This window comes from Gekko japonicus, unplaced genomic scaffold, assembly GCF_001447785.1.
Source record: "Gekko japonicus isolate JY-2015 unplaced genomic scaffold, Gekko_japonicus_V1.1 scaffold672, whole genome shotgun sequence".
NCBI lineage: Eukaryota > Metazoa > Chordata > Lepidosauria > Squamata > Gekkonidae > Gekko > Gekko japonicus.
Genome location: NW_015161423.1, coordinates 638,965 through 664,033, shown reverse-complemented (window position 1 = coordinate 664,033; position 25,069 = coordinate 638,965). Strand labels below are relative to the sequence as shown.

General features: G+C 41.1%; 1 protein-coding gene across 1 annotated transcript in view; it reads right to left on the bottom strand.

Moving 5' to 3' along the window:
• COL13A1 (collagen, type XIII, alpha 1) overlaps positions 1-25,069 on the bottom strand; it is a 308,444-nt gene that overhangs the window by 176,817 nt on the left and 106,558 nt on the right. The window contains exons 7-13 of the mRNA XM_015428404.1: positions 13,704-13,739; positions 11,565-11,591; positions 10,440-10,466; positions 7,249-7,275; positions 7,119-7,145; positions 5,692-5,718; positions 2,058-2,114 (exon numbers count right to left, since the gene is read on the bottom strand). Of these exons, the coding sequence (XP_015283890.1) occupies positions 2,058-2,114; positions 5,692-5,718; positions 7,119-7,145; positions 7,249-7,275; positions 10,440-10,466; positions 11,565-11,591; positions 13,704-13,739 (228 nt within the window). The remainder of the gene's footprint in view (positions 1-2,057; positions 2,115-5,691; positions 5,719-7,118; positions 7,146-7,248; positions 7,276-10,439; positions 10,467-11,564; positions 11,592-13,703; positions 13,740-25,069) is intronic.

Here is a 25,069-nt window from a genome sequence, read left to right as displayed (position 1 = left end):
TTAGCCGTGCCATAATTAAAAACATATAAAACATAATAAAAACATCCAACACTTAAAGCAATGGTGCTCAGTCACTAGTTGAGGATTCTTCTGCAGTTCTTACCTGACCTGGTCTCATGAAAGCCCTTAATGCTGCCACATATTTTGTAACACTAATTCAAAGTTAAGTTCAAGACATTCTATCTAGCATGGTAGTAAACAACTCCATGCTTGCCAATTTTTAAACAGAAGTCATGTGTTCCATGCTAGAGGAATTAATTCTACCTCGCCAAAATGGTTCTTAGAAAACAAAAGCAGCTGGGCCTGTTGCCTGCCGAACATGTACTGTTCTGTTCCAACCACTGCACATGATTATCTACAACTAGAGTCATTCACCCAGTTTTTGTCAACATGAATACTGGGACAGACAGGTATTGCTAAAGCTACGAAATTCAGTTGCATGAAGAGTTTCTTTTGAAGCATAGAGGTGTGCCTGCAAGTTACCCATGACAGTGAGTTTGTACACTCCAGAGTTCACTTTCCTCCCCTTAAATATGGCTATTTGCTATTTAGTGCAAGCCAAGTTCCGGTCTTGTTGCAACTGAAATATCATCACAATATTGCAGCACTGCAACTCAGCCATTCTGGGCTGGGTTTAAACAGATGATATGGTAATATGACGGAAAATTTGAAAGACTAGCCTTGGATTAGGAGGGCTACAATTAACAGTATATTCAAAGACCACAGAGGGGCAGAGCAAACCACATGGGGGGGGGGAATCACTATGATCCTTGCATGAAGTAACAAAGTGAGACAGATGTTCTGAGTATTTTTGTTATGGCACTAAATCCAAGCACACGTGGCAATGATGAGATGCCATTCATAAAGTCAGAATGTATAAGGGGTTTCAACCATTATTACATCCAGCTTCCCCCCTTCAAACTCAAATAATCTAGTTACGAACGTTCTTTATACATGTCATACAGTCAGAATCAGAAGCAATTCCTTCTGTAGCAAGATTTGTGAAATGCAAAGGCTAGGTGGTAGACAGCTGGCTTTTTTTACTTATTTCTTTAAGCAAAACTCCTAGACAAATAATGAAACACATAATATAAATTAGTGTATTTTTCTCTCTCCAGCCCTTATCTGAAAAGTTGAAAGATGTATATTAGGATGTGACTGTAGTGCTTGCTTTACTTGACTTTCCTCTATTCTCAGGGTTAAGGATGTCCATCTCCATGAATATGATACATTTCACTGAATATGTCAAAATATAGCATCAGAAGAATAAAGAAAACTATTTCTCACAGGACTGCAGGGGCCTCACTGTCGGGGCCAGGCAGGGGCGGGGAAGAAGGCTTACTTGCGATGGCTTCCTCCTTCTTGACAAGGGGAGGGAGGGGAGAAGGAGAAAGCTTGGTGGGCTGGCCTCACCGCCGCCACTGGGGGTGGAGGGGGGAGGGGGGAGGGAGAAGGATGGGCTCACCTGCTGCCACTTCTGCTGGCCGGAAGCTGTGGGGAATACTTCCCCCCCCCACAAGTATCGCGGGTCCCGCCTCTTGTTCTGAGTCTATTTGCATTTGGGTGTCCGAAAAAGTAATGTGCTGTATTTTTCAGTTGGAGAAGTATGACCTTAAGATCAATACTCGGTTTGTACTTGCTAGTAAATAGAGCTTCCTGAGCATAATAAACAAAGATCTCTCAACAAATATGAAGACAATAGGCTCCTAAAGTCCTTACCAAAAAGCTGTTCCAAATATTTTAAAGGGATGCATTTCTGTCACCCTGTATTTTGTACAAAATGTCTAAGCTCCAGAGGAATTATCTTGAGATCCCTGCATTCAAAACTGAGCTATAGATATTTGAATTGGTATGGTCTTTCCTCCTAGTAATTAGTAGCACATGAGGCATTAAAGAAATGAATTTGAAATCTATTTCTCCTTCTCCCAAAAACTGCCTCCCCAATGTTCCCACAAATGTGTTAACAGATTTTTGTTACTAAGAATGTGCAATATTGGATCCATCTCTTTGTTCTTTTGCAACAGGACCGGCTGCAGTTAAACCATTTACCCACAAACCTTCAATGTAAGGATCTGATTAGAACGCAGAGCTGCAAGTGTGGTACTGAGGTGCTCCTAAGGGGGCAGTGAAGACACAGAGCTGGGTCAATTACATCCACCACGCCTTCAATAACAAAACAACTCTGAACTCAACATGCAGCTGCATCAGTCCAGACCTACACTTGCAACTATCCTTTATTTACCTGCTCTGGTTACCTCATCCGTCTGCAAGGCTTAGACTGTTTAACTTGAATAATCTGTTGATATGGTCACTTCCTCTACTGAGTATTAGCTTTTATTATTTGTTGCCCTTCAGAGGGAATATTAGTACTACGTAACAGTGGGGTTGGATTTTCAGTTCCTGCTTTGCTGGCAGTGGAGAAGGGCAATCCAGGCCATACACCCTTGTCACCAACACAGCAGTCAGAAGAAGACCATGTCAGAAATTCTAACTTGGCAAGTTAAAATGTGATTTCCATCCTCCTAGAAATGGAAACGTGTTCACCTTTAAAAAACCCCAGCCCCCCCAAAGAAAACTTATAATGAAGACACAAGGTAATCTACATGACTTGATTAACTTTAAGGGCAACTACGAGGTTGGAAATTGTGACTTAGACTATCCAAGACTTCTAGCTAGCATGAGAAAGCAGAATTCTTTGTTCTTGCACCTCTCAAAGTTCAAACACAACTCCTCTGCCTGATATTCATTTTAAAGATCATTCATAATATTTTACAACTTTTAATGTCTTTTGGCACTGAAGTGTTCAGGATCATTTTCACTACCATCCTGAGGGCCACTAACTTACATTTAAAAAGAGAAAGAAAGAATTCAGATTTCCATATTTTTGATAAGAGAACTAATCCTGTTGCCAGCAATATATACACTTGAGAGCCTAGAAACAAAGAGCAAGTTGCATATTAGTGCTGAGCACAACACAGAAGTTTCAAGGCATACCGAACTTGCAAAGCCATGTCAGAGCTTCATCACCTTTATCTATAGCGTTTTCAGTACAATCCTAACAATACTTTCTCAGGAGTAAGTCCCACTGAGCAGGCCTGCTTAGGATGGCACTGTTTATCTACATTCTGCTTACTGCATGGATCCCCTAAACCTAAGAGTACCCTGTGTGTTAGAATGATAAAATTTCTTAATCAAGAATTCCAATATCCAACAGCAGCCATAAACCAAAGTTGTAAAATTCTTTTCTCTTTATAGTGGTCTGCATGTTGAAGCCCTTCATATTCCTAGTCACTTGTGATTAATTTTGTCATGTGCTAATATTCTGAGGGCCCCTGTCTCTGGCTTTTCACCATGATCACTGTGGACGGCTTGAAGTCAATGACTGTAACTGAACACAGAACACTGCTTAAGCAAACCATGCTTTTAGCTTTTAAAAGCTCCATAACAATTTAGTGACAATGCCTTTCTAAATAAACACAGCTGACCTTTTATTAATGAGCCAGAACAGACAGACAACCCATCAGTCTTTACTCCACCCAGATACATCTAAAGGGTTTGCTATCTACATGCTGCCTTCATACCAGAGTCCTGAACCAATTGTAGCTCCATACTTTTCTGGGATAAGAGCCAGAGCTGGTGTCCATTTATCAAGACACTTTTCAAATGCTAACTAGAAAAGACTTACACTACAGAATCTGTTATTTTTTCAACCCACTGTATAATGTGTCTGGTTAAATTCTGTTCCTTTAATCCTCCAGACCTTCTGATGTTCTTTTGCCACTAGATGCATCCTAAATATAGCAGGGTACAAAAGTAAATGAGGCACTTCCGGGGTTTAGTGAAATTATTTGCAAAATAAATGTCGTACAGACATCCCATGTTCTCTGCCCATAACGCCTACAGCTAGGGAGTGCAAACAATTGACTGGAATCCATGAAACAATGTAATTTTGCATTTCAATGGTCTTTTAAGTAGTGCCTAACATTTGCCTAATGAACAATGGTCTTTGTTCTCTAAGAAATGTTATGGAAATCTTCTAAAAATAAATACATTTATGTTTTTTTGGGTTTTCTGTTTGTGCCAACAACTTTTGTGTCCCTCACTGCCATGCTGTTGCCTGGCTTACAAGATTCAGTCCTGAAGCAGGTAGAGGCTCTACAGGTGCATCTTTAAAGAAGCAGAAACCTAAATTAGGAACATATCTGGCAATCATAATCAGCTGCTGTAAGCCATATCTAGAGAGGACAACCCAGTAGATTTGCAGCAACATTAGGACCACTTCTTACGTTACAAGGCAGTACTGTGGTAATTCTCTCATAGTTCCATCCCACACTGCTTCAGTAACACTTCAATTTGGAAGATCCAAGTAGAAAGAAACATGTTGTTCGCTCTTTCCATGCAATCTCCCAAGTTCAAACCTTGCTCTAGCAGTTATTTATTTATATCCTGTTTCCTCCCCAATGGAGACCCAAAGGAGCTTGCAACATTGTTCTCCCCTCCCCCACCTTATCCTCACAACAACTCTGTGAGGTATGTGAGACTGAGAATCTGTTACTGGACCAATGTCACACAGCAAGCTTCCACAGCAGAGTGGGGATTCAAACTTGAGTCTCCCAGAACACAGTCTAGCACTGTAACCTGTACACCACACCAGGAGGAAGCCATGGGGCACCAGCAACCATGACCACCCCCCAGACAGGCTGTGAGCATCCCTTCAATCTCACCCTCTGCAGTGTTCCCTCATGGAAGTATAAAGGTCAAGAAAAGTGGCAAATGGCAATACATCATACCCTACATGAAATCTTGCCACGTGATTTACACATATCTGTGGTGTTGTTATGAAAGTGAACTCCTTCTGATAACATAGCAGGTGGGACAATAAGATGTGGACATTGTGCACAGAGTGGGGATTTCTGGATATATATCAAGAGGTCTGACTAAGTTAACTTTGCTAGGTTTTCAAAAAGCAGTTTAGAAACCAGATATCAAGAATAAATACATCCCAGTTAGTCACTGCTCTGGTTTGTTTTGCTTTTTAAAGACCATTTAAAAAAATTAATAAAAAAATGTGAATTTGTTTTAAGGATTATTGTTTACAGGACAGCTAAAACTATTGTATAAGATCTAATTGACCTAGATAAGATCTAATAATATCTAATTTATACCTTACTTTCTCCTTCAACTCATCATCTCTTGTAGGTGTGAACAGAAAAAAAAAATACAGAATGGTTAACACTTAGCCGAGCGGCTGCATCAAGCGACTGTCATGCTGTTAAGTGGTCCCTGTGTTGGGGTCACTGAGACTCCATACTATGGATGTACATAGTATTTTATTTTAATAAATTTTTCCAATTTAAAAAATCCAAATGGGAAGGACACCACAGAATAATTAGTAGGAGAGCATGGAGTAAGATGTGGCACTGATTGCTGGGTTATATATTTTATACTCCTCTAGGGTCAGTTAAGTCCGCCAAAGAATAAGGATATGAAATCCTTTCTGAAAGTTCATTACCCTCTCAGCCAGTAATATAGGCCAGAAAGAAATCTGAAGGTGCTGGTGGGGAGAGGATTGTAGGATCCAGTGATGACCATTGTTAGTTGACATGTTCTGTAATTCCCTAATAAGTCATTCAGATATAGGAGGCATAATACACAGGGAAGAAAACAATCACTTTAAAAAAGCTTGCTTACCCTGTGAGGATAATCTCCACACTGACCCTGCAAAAAGAGGAGATTAAAAGAATTTTTTTTAAAATAGGGAATGCTGTAAACTAAAATAGATTTAAGGGGATAGGGTCCTAGCACATGCACTGTTGCCATGATTCCATCAGTTTCAGCAGATTTACACATGCTGGAAAACAGCTTGCTATTTGCTAGCTCTTGTTCCCTCTGTCCAACTTCTTTTGAAATTGTTTTGGTTTGTTTCATTCAAAACAATTGTCTAGGGCTGCTATTTGTCCAGTGATAGCAGGCAACCTCCCACACCCACCCTCACTCCCCCACCCATGCTAATTTTAGTGACAGGAGAAAACACAAGGGGGAGTGGCAATCAATGGTGACCTCTTCGAATGTCATCCAATATCTATAGTCTTTACCATAGAGATAGGGGGAAGGTCCTACAACATCATCCTGATGTGATGTCACAACCAGTGACTCATCTGTCCAGAAGTACTGTCACTTCTTAGTGATGCTCCAGGAATTTCCCCAGTGTCTGCAGTAAAAGACATAGAAACTGGGAAAATTCCTAGAGGGGCACTGAGAAAGTGATATCACTCTCCCTGACATGCCACCATTCCCAGGTACCCACCCCAAAATCTCCCAGGATTTCCTGGAGCAGATGGACTCAATGGCATCTACTATTGTCTTGTTTCTTTTTTAATGGTAAGATTAATTGACAAGTTGTGTGTTGAAATATGGAGTCAGGTGTTGCTGAACTAACATCTTTGGATCTGTGTGCTTGAGTCTGGATCCAGCATTTTGTCCTCCCCACAACAGTCCTTTCAGACCCTGGGAAGGTTTATTCCTGAGGTTACAGGATCCATTTGGAACAATAGTCATTCAGGTTGGGAGGCTGCCGCAGGCCATGAGAATGACAAAAAATTGCCCTTCCTGTCTCTTCTGTCAGCATAGCTCCACTGATGGAAGAGGCAAGAAGGGTGATTTTGTCCCCTTCCTCTTCTCACCACTCCATGTGGGTTCTGTGACTGCTAGAATAAACTTTTCCAAGGTTGAACGTGCTGCTGGGGAAGGGGAGGGGACATGGGGAAAATCTGTAGCCATTGCATAATCCTTGCTCTGGATCCAACCCTTAACATATAATTATAGTTTTCTGCAAGCACAATTTTCCTAATTTGCTGGGAGAAATTTCATTTGAAATCTTCCCCCGCAAACATGCATGATTGTATGCATGAACTCACATTTAGAAAAGTAACATTGTTTTCAAACATGATTGCTAATAAAAAATAAGCGAGGCTGTTGCTTTAGAGTCATCCTTTTTACAAACAGAGTTCCAGGTTGCATTAGCCACAAACTTAAATCTAGAAACATTTTGTCCCATGGTGAATTAAAAATAATTTCTCCAGTATTCATTCTACTAATGTTATCTCTACTAATCTTACCTTTTCTCCTTTTTGCCCAGGAGGACCCTTTGGGAAACAGAAGAGAAATAAATATCAAGGTTGTGTATGTATCAGTGGTAAGAAATACCAAACAGTAATATGAACAGAAAGTGTTAGCATGAGAACTTACTGGCTGCCCTTTGGGACCAGGTGTGCCCTTTGAAGGGGGGAAAAACAAGCAAACATTATACTGTGTGATGAACAAGATGAGCCACATGACAAATATGGCAGTACATGATATGTAGTCTGGAATAAAACATTGGACATAGCCACAGAAAAGTGAGATACGCTGTATCATCCTGTCAGTTTATTCTCAAGCAAAATATTTAGGTTTCTTCAAGAAACATGTGATCACTGTTCCTATTATACACACTGGGAACCTAGGGCTGCCAACTGTGGCCTGGGAAATTCCTGAAGTTTGGAGGCACAGCTTGGGGACAGTGGAGTTAGGAGAAGAAAGGGATTTCACTGGCGGAGTGATGCCATTGAGTCCACCTTCCAAAGCTGCCATTGCCTCCAGGGGAATTAATATCTGTAAATCTGCAGATCAGTTGTAATTTGGGACAACCCTATATGTGCCTATGAGCAGACCATGGGAAATAGTCTTGGTAATACTCATGGTGGGGACAGACATGATAAAAAATTTCTTACATGTGTAGCCAGTCAACATGGGTAGAAACTGCCTGCTATTTATGCTGTTGTCAGAGGCACACAGGGCTGGCCAGCAGCAATCACTGCAAATGCTATGAATTGCCCACGTTACGTTTCTTTTAAATGTTTTTCTTCTCAAGTGTAGCATCATGACAAGTAAAAGTTTTACGCAGCATAGAATAAGTAAGTCTAAACTGGATCTTAAGTTTTGTTTAGTGGAGGAAGAATTAGACTAAGTCAGTTGTGTATCCCCTGCGGGTGGCCTGGGGGGGGGGGGCTGGCAACCCTAGGCAGGCCTGGCTTAATGCTTACATTTAAAAAACAAAAACAATATCCTCATAGTCAATTCATCAGATATTAAAAGCATGGCTCCTCAGAAAAACCATTTTGTGACTAGAACAAATAAACATGTATTACAATAACAAAACAAGAAGCAGAATGACAATTAATTTGAAAAGTGAAATTGAATTAGAGCCCAATAGGTTTTATGCCAAAGCAAGCAGAAGCTTGCCAGAACACAACCCGGTAGTATTTGATAGACTATAAGGTATGATTATTTCATTAAGTCAGAGAGGAAGTGAAGTATTTATTATACCCTGTGGTTCACTGTTTTAGACAGAGGGTAAAATTCTGGCATAGCTAGCTGTACCAAGAATTCAACCACACACTGAAATGATATACTTTGCTGGAACAAACCAAAACACACAGGGTGGCATCAGAATTAACAAAGTGAATAGAATTTATGGACCAGAAATAAAGTACATGAAAATGTGTCCAGTTACAAGCAAGATAAGTAGATGGCCTGGGTATTACCATATGCTTTCCAAGTTACTGTCTTGAATAATTTTGTGAACATGGATTCAGGTGGGTAGCTGTGTTGGTCTGAAGCAACAGAATAAACTCTGAATCGAGTGACACCTCTAAGATCAACAAAATTTAATTCTAGGTACCCAGAATTAAACTTTATTGGTCTTAAACAATTTTGTGGACAGTTAATTTTTTAAACTGTATGGGGTCCTAACAAATAATTCTGGTAAAAATAATGGAGAATGAAAATAGATATCCAAACACAACTTCCTGTTGCTCCACATATCCAAATACAACTTCCTGTTGCTTCACTCCATTAGTATGAAACATCTACATGTTTTCCCTAACCCTACTTTTCTTGAGATATGATGATAACACACATTCACAGTTTTGTGAAAAGTAGAAGCAAATAAAATGTTAAGCCATTTTTGTTGTTTCTTATACAGGGGGAATTTTTTCCCCCAAAGTTTGCTGAATTTACTTAATGATTTTTCCGTAAACATTAGCCTCTAAGCCCAGTCATAAAACCACAAGTCCAGCACCCAAACCCATTTACTGGGAAGTTAAGGTGAATTCACAGGACTCTGGTGATGTGAGATGGAGTTTACAAGACAAGATGAGAGTACTGAATCTAACATGTTTGCCACCATTTGATCATTTTCTAGGTTGTAGCTTCCCATGTGTGACACAAAGCCTTTTAGGATTGGATTAAGGGGTGGTTTAGGAAGGCATCCCCAGGTAGTAAAGAAATAAAATGACTGGTTCACAGAAGATTCTACACTTGCCATTCACCTAGCAACTCACATCCATTACCTAGGGGTGAATCTCCATGACATTCATGTTATTACTATAACATAGTACTGAAGACAACAGCAGTAGATTGGTGCTAATGGTTCAGTGTAATTCTATTCTGAGATGGCTTAAAGCAGACTTAATGAGAAACAGCAAAGTGCAAGAAACATTAATTGCAAACTGAAGCTTCATAATTCACACAGCTAAACAAATTCATAATAACCAGCATAACTGAAATTCAAACTGCAAATAAATTTTAAACATTAAAAAACGAAAGAAATTCTTGTTGGACTATATAGGTCACAAGTAATCTAAACACAAACACCATGTGCACTCATCATGAGGACTGAAACCTCAAGTAACAACTTGAGTAAGGCAGAACATTTATTTCATCACTTCAAACAAAACTTCCAATGATGCCAATCAGGCCTTTGTCAACAAAAATAAGGAAGCATGAAAAAGAGTCCCTCCCACCCATCTTTTGCTATCAAAACGGCAAAAGATCAGGGTTGCCAAATCCCCCAGGGGGGTGGGGGTTGGCCAGCTTTAGGGGTCCCTGATCCGCTGGCCCGGATCCGGCTGGCAGTGCCTTTAAAGTGCCTGGATTGGGCCTCCAGGTGACGTCATCATGCCGGGCACATCACTGGGGGATGCTCTAGCATTCAGCCTGAAATCTCTATAGTATCATAGAGTTTCTAGCCGAATGCTAGAGCATCCCCTGGCAACGTGCCCAGTGTGATGACATCATTTCCAGTAGTGCGCATGCCAGAAGATCCTGGGAGAGGAGCTTCCCCTCCCCCCAACCAGCAAAAGGTAGGGACTTGGCAACCCTACAAAAGATGGAAGGGAGGGAGGACCAAAGCCCGTCATGCTGCTGCACCATGCTGTGCAGCTGGTTCCCCCCCCCCATAATTTGAAGGTGAGTTCAGGCCAGATGTGAAATGAAAGTCAAACTCCACACATACTTCTGACCCCACAATCATCCCTCCCATCTCTGTTCTTTAATGGACTAGGGAGCTTCCAGACCCAACTCCGTATATATCATGTACATGCAGATTAAAGTTGTATTACCATTTCTCCCTTCGGTCCAGGATGTCCCTAAACAGAAAGGAAAGATTATTCTGATGTAAGCATTTTAACAACCAGACCTAAGAGCTATTTTAAGCTCCACATACCACTATCATAGTATCTTAGACTCTATTGCTTTTTCACATTATTATTAAGTGGTACTGAAGCCTATGGTCCTCCATACCCATTTATGTTCCTTGATTCTAGAATCTGCCTCTAGATTTTATGTTCTGCTGCACATAAGGTACGTGTGACTGCTTAGTGTACTGTGAAGGTCAGAAGATTTTTTTAAGACAAGTGTTTTATCAAGGAGTTTAACAGAAAAGTTCACAGCTCCCTCTGCTGAGCACAACCATCTATCAAAATAGTAATGCTGAAAAGAAATTGTTTTGAATGGAATTATGAACTGATGTACTGTGTGGATGATCTGCCACAGAAAGAGAGCTCGCATTATAATATAATAGACAGAAGCCTTTTCTAATGTATATTTGTCCTGCAAGAAGAGCATATATTTTACACTGGTGTGATAGCACACCAAATTTTGCATAAAGAGGAGTTGTGCTTCCTCTTTCAGCATTTTGAGTAACATATATTCTCTTTACATTTGTACTTTTACACTTCATAAAGGAATGGCACAATATTTGTTTTTTAATATTAAAATGAAACCCACAGCACAAAGATGATTAGGGAGTTATACAGGAACACTTTTTTTTTAAGCAGGGAACCCTTATATTCAAATGAAACTCAAATAGATAATAGGCACCACTGTAATGCTTAGTAAATACAACCCATTAATCAAGGTCCCTGGGTGTATGCTGTGCTGTTTTCCTGTTGTTTAAAATGTACCCTGCTATACTTCGGCACTAACATGCATTATACCTGCCTGTCAAACATGCCATATGCAACTTTTTGAAAAAGGTATTCAGAAGACAACATAAATTGACAGCTTTTAAATATTTGTGACATCTTTAATTTCTAAGGCAAGTTGCAAGTTTTATATATCTATTTAATTAATTCAGTTTTTATCCTCCCCGCAAGTGGGGAGTGAACATTTTTAGTCTTATGGATGGAAACTATCAGATCAAAAGGTTAAGAAGGTGAGAATGAGAATTAAAATGTTTCACTTACTGGTTTGCCATCTAAACCAATTGGGCCCTGAAATTAAAAAGGAGTAAAAAGAGGTAAAGAACTAAAATAGGCAAACTATTTAGATTGTGTTTGTGCAAACCACAACCCTAGTCCTAACAGATCTAGAAGTGCAATCCTAAACAGAATTACATCTTTTTATGTCCATTGAACTCAATAGGCTTAGAAGGGTATAACTCGGATTAAGCTGGCACTACAATTGTGCCAGTGATGATTATAAAGAACAGGGCAACCTTTTGTGATTTTATTAGTTATTGTAGCTTAAGATATAGAATCTTGGAAAGCTGTGTCACAGTTTGCTGTGTATTATAGTTGACAATGGTTCAATGGTTATGTTTTAATTGTCAGTTACTATAGTTGTCATCTTAATACAAATGTTGCATTATTAACAACATATGTTACCAGGAAAAGAACTTCTGCTAAGGACTGGCATAAAATGAACAGATACCTATGGACACTTCATAATTATGGAATAAAAGTTCCTCATTGTTCAACTCTTTCAAAAAGCACAAAAAAGGACTGGGAAATGTTTAAGAAGAAATTATACTGTTTCTCATTTCAGGTGCTAAAGGCCAAATGCAGTAGTTCTTTTTTTTTTTTTAAGTAATGCTGGATCTGAGCAGTATTACCAAATATTTGCAATTCCTCTGAACATCTTCAGAGCAGAAAATCAGCTACGATGCTATCACTGCAAAATTTGAAGAGTATTATCAATCAAAAAGTAATGAGACAGGAGAAAGGGAACTTGAGGAGAAAGTGAAGTTTTTTAAATGAAAGACTTAAGATTTTGTCCAGAAACACTATTTTAAATTCACAAAAAAAGAGAGCAAAGTCCATCCATAATAATGTTTCTGACTGTGAAAGTTAGAAATACTAAAATATAAACAATCCTTAAAACGGCACTCAGGGTTTTATTTTCTTTGGGCACAAACTACAGATCTTAGTGAGGCTTAAATGTACAAATCTTTGGCTGCATTATGCCCTTTGCTTGCTTGATTCTCAGTTTACAAAATAGATGAGTTATTTTAACTTAAATTATGCTGTTTTAACCTTTAAATACCCTTAATATTTCATTTCTGACTTGGATAGTCCAGGCTAGCCCAATCTCCTCAAATCTTGGAAACTAAACTGGTTCAGCCCTGTTTAGTACTTGGATGGATGACCACCAAGGGAGTCCAGGGTTGCTATGCAGAGGCAGGCAATGGCAAACCACCTCTGACCATCTCTTGCTTTGAATACCTCCCAGGGTCACCCTAAGTCAGCTGTGACTTGACAGATACACACAGAGAGAGACCATTTATCCTGCTTCATTTGTTGAATGTGGGTACTGGTGGAACACCCCAAGAACCATAAAGAAAATGTGGTGGGGAAATAGGAGGAAGTCAAGTCTTTATCAAAACAAAAAAGATTCTGGTACCTTAAATATTTATCATGGCAGAATTTTCATGGGCTACTTTAGAACTTTCAAGTCGACATTAATTCACAAAATCTTATGCAATAATGAATTTGACAGTCTTCTTAAAGACGTCGTAAGGTTGTTTTTTGGTGCTGTAACAGACTAATAAGGATACAATACATATTTATCAATGGATCTTAAGAACTTGGGATACAGGAGTTATGGGGGATCGCATATCAGCTTGGGTTTTTCTTGGAAATTGCACAGGTTCAAACCTATACAATAGTCTGGCTGCCTTATCCACTAACCGGAAGAAAAATACAGGGAGAATCAGTAAAAACAATATGAGCTAACACGTTGATACTGAACATTAATATGTTTGGATGATGACTTTTCCCCTTGAATCTCAAACAGGAAAAATTAATGAACATTGTTTTTACCTTACATTCCTTACGTTGCCAGAACTGGAAGTTAACTCAAACATCTCTGAATATTTTACAGTATTTATTTTTTTTGAATTATTTGTTATGAAATGATACATTTGCAAAAATAAAAATAAGGTAACAATTTTTTCAAAAAAATAGCAACATTTTTCCTGTGATGTGATTGCAGGCCAACCATTTCTAGAACAGCTGCACTGAGAGGTGTTTAACTCCAGTGACGCTATAGTTGGAAATACGGTATATCATTCATATGTAATAGCATGTGTTAACAGTTCCACTTACTGGAAACCCAGGAAACCCTCTTGTTCCAGGCTGTCCCTGAATAGAATGAAGCAGAAAAGGAGATTAGAAGAAACAGACGAGACAGCAAAATGTGTGACCTAATCACTACATCAGTTCTCGTGATTTCCTACCCTCCATCATCTGCCAGCTGAAAATAGGTGCACTTGTTTTATATAACCTGGAATATGAAAATGTTACCACAAATAGCATTTCTATAGTTTCTAGAAGCTAGCACAGTTCACTAAAAACACTGAAAGCTAGTTTCAAGAATAAACAAAAGAAGGGGAGGGAGGTGAAAATAAATTGAATTAAGCACCAAAAGGCTATGTTTGTATAGGCCCAATGATTCTGTTAGTCAAATTTGAAATTAAAAAATACTGGCAAATATACGAAAACATACATGTATTTATTACAAAGTAGATTAAAAACAGATATTGACCAAGATGAGGTTTTTCTGGAGGAGAAAGGAAAAATAGAACAAACTGGAAGGCTAACAGGCTGAAACATGTCTGGTCAGGGTCAATTATGGTAATTTCTGGTTGTCACTGTACATTTTGATTCTTAATTAAGGCTATCATGAGGACCAATATCTGTTTTTAATCTACTTTGTAATAAATACATGTATATTTTTGTATATATGTCAATAATTTAGTAATTTTAAATTTAACAGAATCGATGGGCCTATACAAGCATATCCCTTAGCCTTTTGGTGTTTAAAGCTAATTTCAAGCACACATTTCTCTGTGAAGCAGAAAATGCATCAAGAAATACACATTTGTATATATTTTTCTACTAAGTCATACATAGCCCCTAACACTGTTTTTCAGAATTACAGAACTTAAGATCCCCTCACAAATACACATATCCAGTGTGATCAGTGTCACCTTTGTGGTTGCTGACATTGTTATACACGCATGGAAAGACATCCACTCATGTCGTTCAGCTTCAGAACATGATTACAAACTACATAAATTGTAGGATTCCTAATGGGAGGGCATTGCGTACATGGCTTTATAAATATAGCTTGGAGTCAAACCACATGGACATCTTTTCCCATCAGTTGTGGGAACAATTGCAGAAATTTTAGGAACCCTAGCCAGCAATTATACAAGTAAATGGGATTTTATACCAACTGAAATTAATAGGGATATGATGCCCACCTATTTGAAATAGCAACCACATGAATAGGATCTAGGGTTGCCAACCTCCAGGTGAGGTAAGCAGCATCTTGGGAGAGTGGACTTTATAGAATTATACTCCTGCTAAGCTCCCTTCCCAAACTTCACATTCCCAAGGCTTTTTCCCTCCAGGAATGTACAAAGCTAGAGCTGGCAACTCTAACAGAGTCCCATATTCACTTGGCTGCTTGCTACTAGCAAGTACCACCCCCCAATCTGGTGAGCCTCTAGAGGACTTCCAGCCCCACTAATGGAAGAAAACCATACACTGCTTATCAGTTTCCTGGGGTATTAATGCAGGAAACAAGATGTTACACCTTTGGCCTGGTCTAGCAGAGTTGTAGTTATTCTCACTTCCAGGAGGGGTGGTTTTTAATCCCTTCCATTGGTCTTCTGTGGGAGGCAGGATCAGCAGAGAGTTGTTGCCAGTGTCTTCTGCAAAATCCTACTTCCAGGAGAAACTGGGTATTCTATCTACCATACAATGGGATTTTGTAGGAAGGGAGAAAACCATCCCTCCAAGAAGGTGATCTTAGTGCTTCCTGCAAAAGTGCAGCAAAAGCTGGTAACCAGTCCTCCTTACCAGGCACAGTCATAAGTGATTCCAGGGCACTGGGATAGCCCCCAAAATCTCCTTTATTACCATCCAACCCACTCTGAACAAGAATAAAGTGCCATTTTCACAATGCATCTCCCTTCAAAAATGAACTTTCTTCCACCAGGAGGAGGCCTTCATGATTGCGGCACCCTCCCTCTGGAATGCACTGTCCGAAGACATCTGTGCGCTACAGGACATAGACATTTCAAAGACTCTGAAGGCAGAATTATTCCAGCATGCTTTTGTCTCATAATATCTCTCTATTGGAAGGCATGGTTGGCTTGTGGGTATTGTAATATTTGATCTAATTTGTAGGGTTCCTACAGTTTTAGGGTTGAGATTAGATTGGTTTTATGTATTATTTTATATGACTGTACAGGATTTTATTGGATATCTACTATGCTATTTCTGTTTCTGTTTCTATTTTAATTGATGTAGTTGTTCAATGTTGTAAACCACTTTGAGCTCTTCAACAAAGAGAAGTAGTATATTTTTATTTTTCAGTGTTCACCAAAATGGTAGACCTGTTACTACTGCTGCTACCGTTCGTTTCAGCTGCCTGCCATACTGCTACCTATGCTGCCCTTTCATTCCTGTTTATACTGGGGGGGTTAGTACTTTTTGTAAACTTTCATGTACTTTCTTCTCAACTTTTATTATTTGTTTTTCTACTCCACTAGGACCATTTTGTTTCACTGCTTCTGGCTGACTTCCCCCAGGTAGGCTATAGACAGACAGACAGACAACCTTTATTGGCATGTAAGAGATAAGATAACATTAAAATTTAGGAATATATCAAAGGTATGGCTGTCGAACAGCTAACAAAAAAGAACTGATTAATTAATAGTTTCCCTGGTTCAAATTACAGATTAAAGCAAACAAGCAACATTAAAAGTTACAGAAGCGTTTTGCCCAGAGAGTAACCTTAATACTCTCAGGAAGACCACGCCACGTAAAGTAGGGTTGCCAAGTCTGGTTTGGAAAATACCTGGAGACTTTGGGGGTGGAGCCAGGAGAGGGCGGGGTTTGGGGAGGGGAGGGGCCTCAGCACAGTACAATGCCATGGAGTCCACCCTCCAAAGCAGCCATTTTCTCCAGGGGAGCTGATCTCTGTCAGCTGGAGATCAGTTGTATAAGCGGGAGATCCCCAGGCCCCACCTGGAGTCTGGCAACCCTAACGTAAAGAGAAGGGTGTCCAGAAATTTTCCTCGAATCTTAGTATAAAATGGACAATTTAAAAGAACATGGGAAACAGATTCGATAGCACCCTGACTGCAGGGGCATTGCCTAAGTTCATAGGAGACTTGTTGGCATCTTCCAGAAAAGATAGCCGATGGCAATATGTTAAATCTGGCTAACATAAAAGCCCTTCTTTGATGGTAATCAGTTAGAGAACAAAAATAAGTAGCTGTCTGGCCCAGTGTCTGGGATAATCCCAGATGAACTGGGAAACAGGTTTTCCTGGCTGTCTCAGTCAGGCGCTGAAATTGAATATCTGGAAGCCTGCATTTAATTGTATAAAATATTGTGGAGGCAGATGATAAGTAAAGCGAGTCTAGATGTATTCCTAAGGACCTAATTTTTTTTAATTAATTTCAGCCAATTAGGTTCATAATGATCTGTCAGCATTAAAAAGGTAAAGGAATTTGAGTCCGGATTAAACAAGACGCAGCCAGAATTTGATGGTCAGAAGCCAGGCCCTTTCCAGCAGCATTTGGCCGGTTTCAGGACAGATTGCAGCGTATGGGACACAATTAGGGAGTCCAAGGATTTTCCGCAAAAAAAAAGAATTGTAAACCCTCTGCTGATTGGTTAATTGCGCTTATCCAAATGGGAGTGCCATATAGAAATTGTGAACTAGATTTTGCATTGAAGGCTTTTAAGGCCATTGGGACATGTATTGCCTCTCAAGTAGAAAAAGCGAGCGATGGCCTCAGCACTGTTTCTTGCTACAGTAGTAGCACATTTGCGGTGAGTAACCCAGCTCCCATTGTAGTAGAAAGTGATCAAGTATTTAAAGGATTTGACCTGCTCAATGGGATTTCCCTGGATTGTCCGTGTGAACTGTTTCCAGGATTTGGAAAAAAATAGGCGTTTCAAAGCCGAAGAGCCAGTACTGTCCGAAGACGTTTCTGTGGTCATGTGGCCGGCATGACTAAACACCAAGGCGCACGGAACGCTGTTACCTTCCCACTGAAGTGGTACCTATTTATCTACTTGCAATTTCTTGCTTTCAAACTGCTAGGTTGGCAGGAGCTGGAACTAGAGACGGGAGCTCACTCCGTCATGCGGCACACTCAGGTCTTGAACTGCTGAACTACCGACCTTCCACAGCCTGCAGTTCAGCGTCTTAACCACTTGAGCCACCGCAGCTCCCTATCAGTGGGAAGGTAACAGCGTTCCGTGCGCCTTGGTGCGCCTTGGTGTCATGCCGGCCACATGACCACGGAAAAGTCTTTGGACAGCGCTGGCTCTTCGGCTTTGAAACGGAGATGAGCACCACAACCCTAGAGTCGGATTCGACTGGCTTTCGAGCAAGGGAACCTTTACCTTTATTTTTGTGGTAGGCTATAATATAATGTTAGCCAGACTGATGATATCTGTGCATCACCTTTTTGGGCAAAAAAAAAATGATACCAATGAATAGTGCTAGCTAGATTGTACATTTGTGGGCATCACTTCAAAATACCACCTACAAGTGAGAGTGGCTTATTTGCAAAAGGAAAGTAGGCATATGGGCCTAGTTGCCAAGCTGCCCCATAGATAAGACCAACTCCTTACCTCTGGGAAAACTTGGGGAAGAAAAAGGGATTTATCTCTTCCCCTTTCCACAGGCTTTTGCAGAAGTCAGCAGTAGTGAAGCACTCTTTGTAGTTTTTGTAAATGCCCAGTCCTGTCCTTTCCCAGGTTTTTTTATGGATTGGTGGTAAGTAGGGATGCCAGTTCCCAGGTGGGGGCAGGGGATCCCATTTTTTAGGTCTGCTTTCAGATGCCGGCCAGCTGGCCAGCACGGAGGGTGAGGGGGGTGGAATTCCACCCAAGCAATTGTCCTGCCCCGCTTGAAAAGAGCAGGGGCCATGCATGCCTGCCCTGAAAGCAGCAAGATCAGTACTTGCAGAGCAAGCGCAAATGGCTCACACTTCAAAAGAGTGGGAGCCGCTCATGCTTGCCTTGCAAGCAGCGATGTCGCTGGTTGAAGGGCAAGCACGTGGGATGCCCGCTCTTTTGAAGTGGGGGCTGCTTGTACCTACATTGCAAGCAGCAAACTCACCACTTGCAGGGCAGGCATGGGTGGTCCCTGCCTTTACCTTTAAATGGTGCACATGTTGCCCCGCTTACCACCGCATCCTTGACACAATGACATCACATGTTGGGGACAGCCCTTCCACCTCTCGTCACATCCCCCAAATCCCCCCGCTGGGGAGAAAATAGGAACTGGCAACCCTAGTGGTGAGTGACAACAGCATGTCTAGTAAGACAAGACAAAAATTTTAGGCCCTTGCAAAAGAAGACTTTTCCATGGGAAAAGCTTTGTGAGGCTATTCACTGTATGAAAAAAGGGCTGCTTTAGAGGGTGGTACTCTATGGCATTATAACCCACTGAGTTCCTTCCCCTCCTCTTCAGGCTCCACCCTGAAATTACCAGGACGTTCCCAATCCAGAGCTGGCAACTCCATGAAGCACAAAATGTTGTTTATGAGGTAAAAAATAAACAAAAAAACCCCTATAGGGTGAGGGGGGAAATTGGTCTGGTCAAGTCCTAAATGTGGATAGTATTTTGAAGAAGAATATATGGCTGTAAGCAGAATTTTGAAATCATGTATTGTCTTCTCACCAATTTATCACTGATTTCTCACCCCAGCTTTTCCCCTCTAATACTGAAGTTCATCAGAGCAGCAAACCAGGGATTTGAGGGAAAGACTGCAGGATTCTTTAAACTATGAAGAGGGCAAATTCCTCAAAAGCTTATACCATCCAGGGTTGGGGTGGGGGTAGAAATTAAGGATATATGCCCATTTCCACTGCTACCCCAAACTCTCTTAAACTGTCTTGGGACCACTTAGATTTAGGCTTGAACTTCCTGCTCACCTTACCCTGCGCCTCAGTATCCAGACCAATTGTCCTACAGACTCATTCCCCTGTTAACTGTTATTTTCTTCCTTCCTTCCTCTCTCCCCACAGTGACTCTTCACAGGCCCCAAACTTGCCTGCAGATATTCACAAGCCTTTCCAAAGAACTGTTTCTCCTCAGCCCATTTCACCAACTGCCTCCTTTGACTAACTGTCACCAGCTCTTGGTTCTGTGATGTAATCATGACATTTAAACCAGCCAATCAGAGCAAAGCTCCATTAGGCTCACTATAGCCGATGTTAGCCAAGTGGTAAAAGCTAATAGTACAAAGTCTGAGCAGAGAAACTGACATTTTACTCCCAAATTATATATGTATGACTCCTTCTTCAGACCTGATACACATCAATATACTGGTGAATCTGGAAATAATAAAGTTGGGTGGGAGAGAGTATGTGTTTTCCAATTTCCTTGCAACTGTACATCAGCTACTGTCACTGTCTTGTTTCACATGAATAATGGGAAATGGAGAGGCCTAAGTAGCACTGCAGAAGGGTTCGCTCTGAATCCCAGACAGTTTGTCTGAAATTTCTGAATCAATTGCATGTGCTACAGGCTCACTCACCAGTCCTTCTGGTGCAGTTTGCAGTGCCTGGGATCATTTTATAGGAATTCTTGACATAACGACATATACTGTTATAAAATGAGGCAATTCATGCTGGCCAATCATGTGCAATACATGTGTGCAATATATACAGAGCCTCAAAAATGGTGGTGGTCTTTTTTAAAAAAATAAATAAATCTATATCCCAATTTTCTCCCCAATGGAGATCCAAAGTGGTTTATCACATTGTTCTCCCCTCCTTCACTTTATCCCATATCAACAGCCCTGTGAGGTAGTTAGGCTAAGAGAGTGATAGGCGTAGTCACCCAGTGAGCTTCCATGGCAGAGTGGAGATTCAAACTTGTTTCTCCCAAATCCTGGTCCTGACACTCTAGCCACTGCCCCGCACTGATTCTCAGACTTATTTTTCTATATTTCCTACCTCCTTCTCATTTATTCAGTAGACAAATACTGAAGAGATGGTGGCCAGAATGGACCTAAATAAGGATGGGATGCGATACCAACAGAATGAATTGTACTTTGTATGCTTATTTCCAATAATCCATTCTTGCTCTGATTATTCCAAATAGCCCTCCCCTTTAAGTCTTTGTAGAGTTAGGCTCAACAGCTTTTTTTACATCTGGTGGCAATTTCAAGCCATTGGCATTTGTGTCACAGGCAGATATTGTACAGATTAGTTTGTCATTTATTGTTTTAACTGATACTGTTGAGGGGGCTGTTTTTTTTTAACTGTCATTTTCTATGTAGATAATCACTTTGAGAATGCATAAACCTGCTCAATCATACATCCTCTTTACAAGAAAACTGGCCCCAGAAAGGTGTCTTTGGAATTTCCTACCAATCAAACGATATAGGCTCCCTTAGGTGACTAATGGTAAAAGCATATAGAAGGTTGCTCTGACACAGGCCCATAGCCAGAAAATTTTTATTGGGGGGGGGCAAATGAGTACAGTAGTGGCGAGCACATAATTATTTATTTACTTTGTTATGAATGAGCTATGATGCAGTGCAAAGTCTCTACAAGGGATCATTCTATAAAGAAGGTTAAACGATAATCCATTTTGTTTGAAGCCAAATATCCCCTTCCTTTATTTACTCATGGAGCTTTGTAAATCCATGACGATCCCCACCCCCATATCGTCCCACTTCCACTTTCCTGGGTTGCAGTGTGCCAAATGGTATGGCTCCACATAACTTGCTATAGGAAAGAACAGCTATAGGCATGCAGGCTGGAATGCCATAGGGTTGCCAACCTCCAGATGGGGCCTGGAAATCTCCCAGAATTACAAGTGATCACCAGACTAGATAGATCACTTCCCCTGGAGAAAATAGATGCTTAAGAAGATAGACTCTATCGTATTAAGCCTGATTAATGTTCCTCCCCAACATTCCCCAGGCTCCACCCCCCAAATCTCCAAGAATTTCTGAACATGGAGCTGGCAGCCCTAGTGAGTATGTGCACACACACTTTTTCTTCACAGGTACAGCCTGCCTGGAATGCAGGGGAAGGGCAGCTTTTTTGCTTCATACAGATAGGAAGAGAAGCTGGGGAGGCTCTCCTCTACAAATACAGAGACTGACTCCCCCCCACCCCTTGCTGAGCCCAGTTAAAAGAGAAGGCAAAATTTGTTGCTGGCACCAATTCATTATGATCCATTTTACAGTGATTTTAAAATGTCCAGATCTACCATGGGCTTGTAGAGTGGAACTCTTTCACGTGCCCCCAAGTGTTTTCAAGGCACAAAACAGCTGCGTAAGCACCTGCACACACTGCAAAATGGTCACAATTCCACTTGTGAAAGGCAGAATGCAGAGGCTGTGCTGCCACCCACTTCCTCTGATCCCAGCCACCTCTGAACACTCCCCATCTGGGCTAAAATAGAGCAAAAAAAAAAGCTTCCACCTTAATGTGGTACAGTGCTGCAGATCAGAGGAATCCATCCCTGACACGAGCCAGCAAGCTAAGGTGGGGAAAGGACTGTGTCATGTGCTTCAGAACACAGCTGGATCAACTACTTTGTGCAGGAAGCAAAATGCAAAGGGAAAGCCTGGGAGAGAGAACGGAAAGAGATTCTCTCATTGGCAAAGCCTGGGAGGAAGGCTGGAGGAGAGAAGGAGATTCTCTCCCTCATTGGCAAAGCCTGGGAAGGTGGAGGGAATGAAATGCCCTCTCTCATTGGCAGAAGACTTGTGACAGAATTCACAACAATCTGATGTTTGGTGGGGGCCCCTTTGTGCACCAACATGGCTACGGGCATGCTCTGACATCTGATTCAAAGACAGCAGCATATGCCATTAGGTCATATATGATACATATAGGGTTCCCAGGTTTCCCTTGTCCATGGGCAGGGGGGGATAGGGTTACCAGCTCCAGGCTGGGAACCTCCTGGAGATTTGGGGGTGGAGTCTGGGGAGGACAAGGACTCCAGTTGGGTACAATGCCATAGAGTCCCCCCTCCAAAGCAGCCGTTTTCTCCAGGGGAACGGATCTCCGTAGTCTGGAGATGAGCTGCAATTCTGGGAAATCCCTAGCGTACCCTCCCCCCAGACACTGGCATCCCTAAACATGATTTTGGGGAAGTTGCTTATATTTAGCTCATTTGTTTTGCTTTGTTTTTAAAGATGGAAGGCTATAATTTCTTGTATCAGGTCAGTGGCCCATGCTACCTGCTAGTGGTTAAATGTGGGTCCAGATCTGTAAAGGCTGGAAGTCTCTTCTCTAAGGTCTAGTACAAAGGAGCAGCTGCACTAAAGCCATTCTAGTGGTAAAAGTAGCAACAAGGCCTTTGGCTCCTTGCTAAGGCAGGTGTTTCCAAACTTTACAGCTTCACTGCTAAGGAACCCTTTCCCATTTCTCATGAAATCCATATGCATTAACAAAAGAAATTTACAGTGGACATGTTTTAGACTATATATTCAGAGACTTGCCAGGCCTGTTGTTCCATAGCAAGAGACAATGCAACCTGGGAAACACCTCCTGCTCTATTGCAGCTACATACTACCAAGCTGCCCTTTGCAGGTGGCTCGTCTGTAATTATTGAACTTTTCATTGATAAACTCTCTAATATTTCTAAAGAAGCCTAGAATCCCCTAGAACAAAATCTGAAAGCCACTGTCCTAAGGTCCCCTCTTTATTTCATATTCCTAAAACCTTCAAAAGCCAAAGAACAAACAGCAAAATCTTTCAAAGTCCCTTAGAGAATGACAATGGCTATAAAATGTTTCAAATTGCTTCAGTTAGCATGAAGTATTTTTAAAACACAGAACGTTAGTGTGAATGAACTAGTTATTTTTTAAAAGCTTTGTAATATTGCATTTGGTCATATTTGCTTTGGCAGAAACATATAAAACCACCTGGAGTTGTTGGCCTGGGACCAAGGGAAGATAAATTTTATAAATTCTATGGCCTGTCCACTCCGTAGCTTTCTAAAAGGGCAAGAAAGGAAAGGATATCACTAATAAATCTCATAGTGCTGATCTCAGTTTGACCATTGGTACCAGTGAAGAAGGTGCTAAGAAAAGATTAGATGAAGAAACCCGGAAAGGGTGCAACTTGGCTTCTGATACCCTCCTTGTAAACTGCTAGGCTGCTCATTTTGGCTCTTTGGGATGAAGACAATAAAAGGCCAGAGCAAAAGTTCATCCATTAGAGATTCCAAGAAGCATTTAGCTTTCTCTTCCTCAAATGTTGTTTGTATCAAGTTCTCAAGAATAGAACTCTGGGAACTGCCAAATTGCAGAGAGCATCTGTTTCTGCCATGCTCAGCACGATGCTTTCCTCAAGCCAGCACACCAAAGTAATGTTAAGCAACTGAAAAATTCTGGAAGCGCAATTGCTAACATCATCTTGCCTCCAAAAGACAGTCTGGAATCTATTTGTCATCTCACATCTGTCTAAAGCATGCTGTTATTCCTGTGTTCCCTGCATCTTGTTGCTATCAAGGTGCTCCTTAACTCTTATCACCAGGTCAGCATTAAACTAAATCATCTTTGCAATTTATTTGGAGATGGGGAAAGGGGGGAGGGAGACTGTTTTTGCCTCCACTACTGATTAGATCCATCCCAGTACAGCCTAGGAAAATATTCTGCAATAAGTGTTCTCAAGATACAGATGACATTTCCTTTGATTTTATAGAGCTGATTCTCAAAGACTGAGCCAGAAATGACAGGCTGCAAGAGGCTTGGACAGACTGGCAGATTATTAGTAGCAGTCAGGGGTCATTTCGTAGAAAAAGAGCTAGGGGGGCTCATTAGCATAACTCATTAGCATATGCCACACCCCCTGACATCACCGGAAGTGTGTCCTCCCCACAGCCGGCGGCGACCTCCAGCGGGCACCAGCAGGGAGCTCCAGGCCCCGCCCTCCCGCACCTCACCCGGGGGGATGGCGTCCCCCCGCGTCCCCCCCCAAATGACCCCTGGTAGCAGTGATACCGGAAATGGACTCTGGGGTGAAAATCTAGGGGCTGAGTATATAGGCTCAGCAGGAGGGAGAAGCAAGTTGTCTCTTTGCATTTGAAGTATTCATTACCATCTAAATGAGAACATACATAAGACTATTAAGTTGCTACTTAACTATACCAATTAGCAACTATACCAATTAGCAATATGTACAGTTTCCCACTTAAAACCAGGGATTGTCAGAATTATCATGTCTGAAGACCTGCACTGATTGTACATGGAATTACTGTACGAAACAGTACGAAACATATGAGAAAAATCATGGGCTACAATTCAAAAGAAGATGCACTGATAGGTCTATTGATTTCAACAAGCTTAAGCATGCCTAATTCAGCGTTGGACTACAGCCACTGAGTGGTAACATATGAGTACTGTAGACTAGTAGTTAATAAGCAGCTATAAATCACTCTTCTGTTTTGTTTCGGTCAATATATC